Genomic DNA, 9,872 nt, shown 5'->3' with positions numbered 1-9,872 from the left:
TGCAATCCGATAACGAGAACTTCATTTGTGTCTCGGGATCATCCATTTGCCACTTGCACATGGCCACCTATCTAAATGTGTGTGTTTCATCTTTCTCCCTCTCCAACATTATTTTCCAATGGCCTTTTTGACTAGTCTCGGTAATTCCATTAGATCTCTCTCTTAGTTTGACAATATTTCAGATATAATGTTTTGCTTGTTTTTACCTACCAAGCTCCACATAAGCCTTCCACTTTTATATATGAGTAGAATAGGTTGAAGACAATCTAATGTAGGCTTGAGCGACTTGATGAGATGAGTATTTCCATGATATTTTGCAAGAGAACCTCACTTATGTTTGATATACATTCTTTTGAAAACTCTTCACGATGAAACAAGGTAAATGTTTGAAGTTCGCTTAAGTTTGAGAGCATTGCATTTATCTATTATTGTGGCTTGTTCTTTAATTGCTAGTCTATCTTCCATAATGAAAAAGTAGCCGGTCAAAACATGAACTTAAATGCTAAATACTTGAGAGACCAATATGTCTTGTTATGTATGGCTAAGTGCAGAGAGGACATTGAGGGGCAACGCTGATTTCTTTATAAGCAAAGCTCTTGGACTTACTCGAGGACGAGCAAGGTTTAAACATGGGGGGAATGTTGGTGCTCCTTAAGTACCCTTTTTAAACCTTGTTTATCCTTGATAATGGCATGAATTTAATATCAAAATCACTAACCGTCCTAACACCGGCCTAATTATTGGTCGTTTTCACATATGCACATATATTTTGGAGGAACTTCGTTTTTGCAGGTTTTTTGCCTATTTTAGAGCATGAAATGACGAGGCCCATGATCGAGCGCTAACACGGAGAAAGACAAGGGCCAAAGCCCAAAGGGAGGACTAAAGCCCATGTTGATTCGAAGCCCATTCACGCACATCCATCCTCCAAGAGAGCCCAAAGGACCGAGCCCACGAAGATGAGATCAAGATACTTCGGGATTAAGCAAAGCAAATGAAGATTTAAGGAAGGATTCCCTATCCTATCCTTTCCTCGAAGATATCTCCAAGATAACAACGTCCAAAGGGGTGCAATCGTGAAGGACAGAAACTCTAGAACATGCGAGGAGTCTACACGCGAAAGATGAGACCGAGGCGAGCCCGAAAGGGGGTAGGCCGGCCGGCCTAGGCGGTTTGGCCTCCCCTTCGACCGGTGGCTTCCTCGGCTTATAAATAGCTCGCACCTTATTCAACTCGAGGCATCCATCCAACCAGAACTCGACGAAAACCTAGGGCCAAGACCGGAGGGAGACGACGGCCGCCGCAAGTCTTCGAAGTTGTCTAGGAGATGGCTTAGGCCACCCCTAGCCTCCATGGCCTCCCTGCGTGGTTGTGCCATGGTGGAGTTCATGAGCTAGTTGGAGTCGTCAATGGTATGTACTCGGTGGTGACGATCCAAACGAATCTATTATGTGAGTAATGATAATCATGTCTTCCGAATCTTTTAGCGATCATGTTCTCTCTTTCGATTTCATTCTTTTCTTTGGGTTTGCTTTATCCTAGATCTATTATCGAGATAGATCGCTTAGCATGATCTTGCAGTCATGGGGGCTAGAGGTTCATGGCGGAACTACCAAAGGGGGTTCGACTTGCTTTAGGGTATCTTGTTGAAAGGGGTGGCGTCGTGACAGGCCGTTGCCACTTAGTAGGTGGGGTATCGAGGGATCGGATTGGAGATTTTGAGTTTAAAGATGCTTTTGATTGAGATGCATGATTTATTTGCTCGTTAGCTTGAACTACAACTAGATGATGATAGGCCTAGTCATGTCTTTGGTTTTGCTATGATTAAGCCTATGTTCATGGATGAGATCAACCTTTACACATCACTCATATCTGTCAAAGGTTTACCCTTTATATGCAATCAATGCTTCATGTTAGGATAGATCCGTTAGATTAGATGGAAAACCTTAGGTAGTTCTTTGTCGATCCACGGATTGATAAACCTTGGGGGAATACTCTAAGGGAAAAGCTACACAAACTATGCGCTTGCGGTATACAAATCGGGGCGCTAAGGAGCGTCAACAATCAACTTGAAAGAACTCGTCAAAAAGAATAGAAAAGAGGCGAAGTCGCTGAAAAAGTGCATAGGAATTGTAAAGTGTTTGTTATATTGGATGTGTATCAGCTTTTTCCGGTCCCGTACAATTGATGCCCGACGCCGGCATGCCGCGCCCCCGCGCACTCTGCTGCTAGGGTGGCCCGGCCCTTAGTAGCCATGTTCCCGTTCCCGGAACGAGGAACAACGCTTATGAAGGATTTTTACACTAAATTGTTCCCGGAACCGGAACGTTCCCATTCCGTAACGAGGAACATGGAACGAGGAATGTGGCCACATTCCACGTTCCCGGCTTCTATGGCCCGGCCCCCACTTCGCCGCTGCAGTGACCCGACCCTACACGCTCCACTGCCGGGAAGGCCCGCCGGCCACGCTCCACAGTCAGGAGCCAGCCCCACAACCGGCCCGCTAGTGCCCGGCGGCCAGCCTCCCCAGCGCACCTGTAGCACCCGCAGCTAGGCTGGCGGGCCCCTACGGAGTGACACCCACAGCAGCCCCGCATGCCGGCAGCCCGCTTGTCGGCCAGCCCCGCTCCCGCTAGTGCCCAGTGGCTAGAATAGAGGAAGGGAATAAAGAGAGAAAGGAGAGAAGAAGAGAGAGGAGAGGCTAAGGACAAAGGAGCCGGTGGGAATCTGGGAGAGGAGAGGATAAAGTGGAGATAGAGAGAAGCCGGAGAGGGGACGTAGCGCTTCAATAGCGGGTGAGGGCCTTTAGTACCGGTGAAGCCTCCACCTGGTACTAAAGAGGGTCTCGTATATTAGTACCGGCTATGGACACCAACCAATAATAATATGTCACCTTTAGTATCGGTTGATTCCACCATCCAGTACTAAATGGGGTCACGGAGAATGCTAGGGATTTTCCCCTTTGACCCGGTACTATAAATGTGGGCGTTAGTACAAGCTCAATTTGCAGCCGGTACTAACACCAGGGGCGAATGCCCCATTTTCTAGCAGTGCGGCTGTAATGTCAGCTCGTATTTTTGGCCTGGACCAATGGCCAAAGTTGCCTACTGCCCATTGAGAGCCTTTGGCACCGGGTCATGGCACCTCGTCCCTTTTTAACTTTAATGTTTCAATTATGATTAGATTTTATATATTGCTTTAATTTATAAATGGGTATATACCTTGAAACTTGTGATAATTGCTCAGTACCAAACGACCTAGTAAAGAAGACTAACTAGTAGTTATAGATTGATATAATTAACTTACAGTCTGTAGGGACCAGCGCTAGCAACAGGATTTGGAGACTGTTCATCATTCATGACGATGATGTTCATATGTATGGAAATTCAGAGGAGTGTCAGATCATGCCCCATTACTATTGGATACTGGCGACTCTTCCTTTACGGGGGAATTCTAAACAGTTCAAAATGGAACTTTCATGGCTTTCTCATGAGGACTTTAGGGAACGCATGGCAGAAATTTGGAATAAACCGGTCAACGGACAAAACGTTGTACAGAGATGGAACCGGAAAATGGGGGCTCTCCGTAAACACCTAAGAGGTTGGGCTAGACATCAACATGGAGATTATAAAATCCAAAAACGGAACCTCCAAGAGATGGTCACATCGTTAGAAACATGGAGATTATAAAATCAAAAAACGGAACCTCCAAGAGACGGTCACATCGTTAGACACACTAGCGGAAGCCAGAGTGCTAACAGATGATGAAAGGACGCAGCTAGAAGTGGCACGCGATGGCTTGATCAAGCTTTTGCGAGAAGAAGAACTCAAGTTCTACCAGCGTGCTAAAGTCACTGACGTCCTTTTGGGGGATTCCAACATGAGGTACTTTCAGATGGTTGCAAGTGGCAAGCATCGTAAGAAAGGTATCTTCTCTTTGGATAACAAGGGAGTCAAAGTGGAGGGGCAGAATAACCTCAATAGTTATATCACCCAATTCTACAAACACATCTTCGGACCCTCAGTAGATAATAACTTTTCTTTTGATGAGGATGCGACAGAAGACATCCCCAAAGTCACCCAAGCTGAAAACGAGTTTCTCACGGCCCCTTTCACTGAAAAGGAGATTTGGGAAGCTATCTTTGACATGGAATACAATAAAGCACCAGGCCCTGATGGCTTCCCAGCGGAGTTTTACCAGCATTTTTGAGACGTTGTCAAAGGGGATCTGATACAAATGTTCCACAAACTACACAGCGGTGAAATCCCAATCTTTAGTCTAAATTTTGGTGTAATCACCCTGTTGCCCAAAACCCAGGACGCTAGCAGAATACAGCAGTACAGACCCATCTGCTTACTAAATGTGATCTTTAAAATCTTCACGAAGGTCGCGACCATCCATGTTAACTCAGTCGCGGATCACTTGATTAGCCCAACTCAAACAGCCTTTATGCGAGGATGGAACATCCTTGAAGGAGTTGTTACCCTCCATGAACTGTTCACGAGTTGCACCACAAAAACCAAAGCGCAATCATCTTCAAAATAGATTTCGAAAAAGCTTACGACAAAGTAAAGTGGGATTTCCTATTACAAACGCTTCGGATGAAATGATTTTCACCAAAATGGATTGAGTGGATTAGATCCTTCATATCTGGCGGGAGTGTTGCAATTAACGTCAACGACGAGATTGGCCCTTTCTTCCAAACAAAAAAAAGGCCTTCGACAAGGAGATCCCCTTTCACCCATTCTTTTCAATGTGGTAGCTGATATGCTAGCTTTGTTCATAAACAGGGCAAAGGCAGATAATCAGCTGAAAGGTGTTGTGTCGCACCTAGTAGAGGACGGCCTTTCAATACTTCATATGTTGATGATACTATCCTTTTTATGGAACACAACCTAGAACAGGCTCAAAATCTGAAGTTAATCCTTTGTGTGTTTGAGCAATTATCGGGGTTGAAAATAAACTTCCATAAGAGCGAGCTCTTCTGCTTCGGGGAAGCAAAGGAATTCGAAGATCATTACATGCAGCTGTTCGGATGCAACACCGGATCCTTCCCAATACGCTATTTAGGAATACCGATTCACTATCGGCGTCTATCAAATAGTGACTGGTTGAGGATACAAGAATGGTTGGAAAAGCTCCTCAGTAGCTGGAAAGGAAAAAACCTATCCACGGGAGGAAGACTGACACTAATCAACTCGGTTCTTAGCAGCTTGCCAATGTATATGATGTCCTTCTTTGAGATTCCAAAAGGGGTCCGTAAAAAGTTGGATTACTTTCGATCCCACTTCTTTTGGCAGAGCGACAAGCACAAAAGGAAATATCGGCTAGCTAAGTGGGATATCCTGTGCCAACCGAAAGAACAAGGGGGCTTAGGGATACAAAACTTAGAATTAAAGAATATAGCTTTGCTCACCAAATGGCTGTATCGTCTGTTAACTACATATGGCACGTGGCAGCAGATCCTATGTAACAAGTATCTAGGGACAAAGCCTTTGGTGCAAGTCCATTGGAAAAACGGGGATTCTCATTTCTGGGCAAGCTTAATGAAAGTGAAAAACGATTTCCTCAAATTTGGCACTTTCACCATAAATAATGGGTCTCAAGTAAGATTCTGGGAGGACATTTGGCTAGGAAATAGACCTTTGCGACAACAATATCCGCACGTATATAACATAGTCAGGAACAAACAGGATACGGTGGGCCAAGTGCTTTCGACACCACAACCCAATCTATCTTGGCGCAGAGATCTAATAGGAAACAACCTAGCAGCATGGAACAACCTGGCAACCCGACTGGCCGCTCTCAACCTTAGCCAAGAGGATGGCGAATTCAAGTGGGATTTAGATCCTTCGGGTGTCTTTTCAGTTAAGACACATTACAGGGTGCTAATCAACCGGAATGTTCCCTACGATAATAAGAAGCTGTGGAAACTGAAAACGCCGCTTAAAATTAAAATCTTCCTTTGGTACCTTAGGCGAGGGGTCGTACTCACTAAGGATAATCTTGCAAGGAGGAACTGGCAAGGCTCCCAAAAATGTTGTTTTTGCCACGAAAATGAGACAATTCAACATCTCTTTTTTGACTGTCGTCTATCTAAAATGGTCTGGCCAATGGTACATGCAGCCTGGGGCATTAGAAGGCCTTCAAGTGTTACAAATCTATTCGGAGGGTGGCTTAATGGAATACCAAAACAATTCAAAAACCTCATCCTTCTAGGCGCGGCAGCCCTATGCTGGTCTGTCTGGCTCAGCAGGCCTACGGGGAAAAACATTCGTGAGAGGTTTTCCTTGACACAGTACATTATATTTTGTAGAGATCACCGCCATGAACTACAGCACACAAAAAAGATCCCAGTGTTTGACTCTCATGGAAAATGGTATTTTCATCGAGTCCGATTTGTGATAGGATTTTCATGAGGATTGGACATCAAGGATCGGTTTCGTGGCAGGTTTCGCTATTTTCTTGTGGGTTTTTGGGCTCTTATTTTTTAGATTTTGGAAAAAGTTCAGGCCTTCATCATTCACAAGTCACGAGGCTGAAATGGGCATGGGTCACTCTCTTCGATCACTACTAGAAAACGGGCCGACCGCCAAAAATTCCATTGTAGCCGGAACTAATGCGCATCAGTACCAGCACAGCTAGAGAATTGGCATTAGTACAGGGCCGGAACCCCAGTTAATAATACCGGTCAGGTGCTCGGTACAGCTTGGTATCGGCCTACCAGTCCTAAATCGCTTTGTAAATACCATGTTTCTTTTTCTTTTCTTTTCTTTTCTTTTCTCATTTTCTTTTTTTTTTCTTCCCACAGCTCCGGTCATCACAAATTCCATAATTACACAAATCACAATTTTACAAGAGTCACAACAATCACAAGATTTAATTTCACAAGAATCAAAAATTCATCACAAGGATCACAAGAGTACATAACAATCACAAGATTTCATTTCACAAGACTAGAAAAGAATCACAAGATCCGAATTCACAATAATTACAAGAGTTCACTGGCCGAATTTCCTACCCTCTATGCTGCTGGAGGGGCGCGCCCCCTGTGCCTCTGGCTACTCTGCCCCCGTTCCGCCACCGGGGTGGCCCGACGCCGGCAGGCCGCGCCCCTGCGCACTCTACTGCTAAGGTGGCCCGGTCCCCACTCCGCCGCTGTGGTGACCAGACCCCTGCACACTCCACCGCCAGGAAGGCCCGGTCACGCTCCGCCGTCGGGAGCCAACCCCACACACGGCCCGCAGGTGCTTGGCGGCCAGCCTCCCTAGCGCGCCTGCAGCGCCCACAGCTTGGCTAGCGGGCCCTTGCACCAACATCACCCACAGCAGCCCTGCATGCCGGCGGCCCGCTTGGCAGCCAGTCCCACTCCCGTTGGTGCCCGGTGGCTAGAGTAGAGGAATGAATAGAGAGAGGAAGGAGAAGAAGAGGGAGGAGAGGCTAAGGACTGAAGAGCCGGTGGGAGACAGGGAGAGGAGAGGATAAAGTGGAGATAGAGAGGAGCCGGAGAGAGGAGTAGCGCTACAATATCGGGTGAGGGCCTTTAATGCAGGGTGAAGCCTCCACCTGGTACTAAAGAGGGTCTCATATATTAGTACTGGCTATGGACACCAACCGGTAATAATATGTCACCTTTAGTACCGGTTAATTCCACCATCCAGTACTAAAGGGGGTCACGGAGCATGCTAGGGATTTACCCCTTTGACCTGATACTAAATGTGCACGTTAGTACAAGCCAAATTTGCAGCAGGTACTAACACCAAGGGCAATGCCCCATTTTCTAGCAGTGTGGCTGCAATGTCAGCTGGTATTTTTGGCCTAGACCAATGGCCTGCGAGTTGCCCACTGCCCAGTGAGAGCCTTTGGCACCGGGTCATGGCACCGCGTCCTCTTTTAACTTTAACATTTCAATTATGATTAGATTTTATATATTACCTTAATTTATAAATGGGTATATACCTTGAAACTTGGAAGCCACAAACGGAACAAAGCATATAATAATTAAATTAACAGCACTCTAATCAATACAGCATTAGATATTACAAATAAGGTCATTTATTGTTTTGCACAATCTGTAAATAAATAAATAACTTAACCAGTCTGCTACATCACATACAAAAATGAAGCACGCACAGTTTTGGTTACGCATCTAAATATAAACCATGACGAGAAATGTTAACTTAGTTGTGGTTATTTTCCCAAAACTGAGCTTGAAGCCAATCCACAACCTTCTTGTCCACCTGAAAAGCCTTAGCAAGAACATCATCTGCGATTGGTGGGTGGGATCCAAATACAGCATTGGCAATGGTTATCGCGCCAGGGTTCTGGCTGTTCAGTGCAGCGATGGCAACAGCTGGCTTGTCATAGCTCGGATTGAACTGGAAGTGGATTAGGCCCTGCGGGAACACGAAAACGTCTCCTTTGTTGAGCATCTTACTGAAGAATTTGTTGTCAGGGTTAGATGTGACGAAGCCAACATAGAGGGATCCCTCGAGAACTGTTAGGATCTCTGTGGCGCGGGGGTGTGTGTGTGGAGGGTTCTGTCCTCGAGGAGCGTAATCAATCCTTGCCATGGAGATGCCGAGGGTGTTCAGACCTGGGAGCTTCATCGCATTGATCAGGGTGACGTTTGACTTGACCTTATTCAGAGTAGTATCCATTGGCTTGTCCAGATTAGCTGCAAGGAAGAAGTCATCTACCTTCACATCCTTCATATCCTTGCATGGTAACCCATTGACCCGTACTGCATCAATGAAACAACATACATGTATGTGTTAGAAAGCTAATAATCTCTGGCTTAATTTGTTATAAGATATCAGAATGTGATCATGTGTTCGCTTCGATGTTACGTACCAGGTGAGTCTTTGTCAGCAACACAAAAGTCCTGGAGAGGACTGGGATCCGAAGCCACGGCCCCACAAGCGATCAAGGCGAGAAGAACAAAGTGAAGAAACAATTTGGAGGAGGCCATGTCTGGCTACCTCTTCACTTCTTCAGGAGGATGCTTTATTCTAGCTAGGAGGCTGCAGGTTGTGTCAGAGAACTTGTATGTATAGCTGATGCTTTGTCCTTGGAGGGGTGCATCTATATATATAGCTTTTGAGAGTTCGAAGAGGTCAAAAAGAGCAGGGCCGACTTTCTAATTGCTTTACAGAAATGGTCTCAGGTGTAGTGCATCCCATGCAAGCAACTATTTTTGAATTTGTCAACACGGTCTTGTTGTGGAGATCAATATCTACTCCCACTCTTCCAGGAACCCATATGAGGTGACCTAGCTAGTAAACTGATGATGGTCATGCATGACAGTATAGAGTATTGCTGATTGGTTCTGCGATCCAGGTAAAAAGAAACCCTTTAATTCGGTTAACTGTAGGACATGGCGATTAGCATAGGTGCATTCATAGGCTGACACTTTCTTTACAGATAATCGGCTCAGAAATGACCACCTGATCTGATTATTCTAACTCGGTTCGTGAAAATTTTATTGGTACCCTAGACTCTGCACTGCATATGTCTGACGATCAGTTGGATCATATCTCACCTTCAGTATTAAGGTGAGAATTTATATCTCCACTATTCGAGGCCGTACAACGACTGCAGGGGCCGCACCTGCATGAAAAATTCCAGCTCTTGGTAAAATCCAATTCCTGCTAGGGATATACTATGTCTTCGCATCAAATAGGTGTTTCTTTGGAGAAGGTGGCCAGTCACCATCATTAACTATTTTTAAATGGGACATATTCTTAGACCCTGTTTGGTTCATGAGACTTTTGTATAAGTCCCTAGCACTTATGGGGCTAAAGAACCAAACATGAGAGACTTTTTGGAGCTAAAAGTAGGTTAGGGGCTAAAGAATGAGAAGTCCCTCTTGA

General features: G+C 45.4%; 1 protein-coding gene across 1 annotated transcript; it reads right to left on the bottom strand.

Moving 5' to 3' along the window:
* Positions 1-7,985: 7,985 nt before the first annotated feature.
* On the bottom strand, positions 7,986-9,043 carry LOC120713899 (putative germin-like protein 12-4). Its single transcript, XM_039999863.1, has 2 exons — positions 8,854-9,043; positions 7,986-8,743 (listed from the first exon to the last, which is right to left on the bottom strand). Exons 1-2 carry the CDS (start codon positions 8,969-8,971, stop codon positions 8,181-8,183), a joined length of 681 nt encoding a protein of 226 aa, XP_039855797.1. The 5' UTR covers positions 8,972-9,043; the 3' UTR covers positions 7,986-8,180.
* Positions 9,044-9,872: the final 829 nt, after the last annotated feature.

Source organism: Panicum virgatum, chromosome 6K (genome assembly GCF_016808335.1).
Source record: "Panicum virgatum strain AP13 chromosome 6K, P.virgatum_v5, whole genome shotgun sequence".
NCBI classification, from domain to species: domain Eukaryota; kingdom Viridiplantae; phylum Streptophyta; class Magnoliopsida; order Poales; family Poaceae; genus Panicum; species Panicum virgatum.
The sequence above is the reverse complement of the archived record's forward strand: the minus strand, read 5'-3'. Positions and strand labels throughout refer to the sequence as shown.

Bases quoted from the DNA above. Each gene is read 5' to 3' on its own strand.
- LOC120713899 (XM_039999863.1), bottom strand. From the start codon at position 8,971: ATGGCCTCCTCCAAATTGTTTCTTCACTTTGTTCTTCTCGCCTTGATC. The intron at 8,744-8,853 runs GTACGTAACATC...TCATTGATGCAG, and splicing joins TGCTGACAAAGACTCACCTG to TACGGGTCAATGGGTTACCA.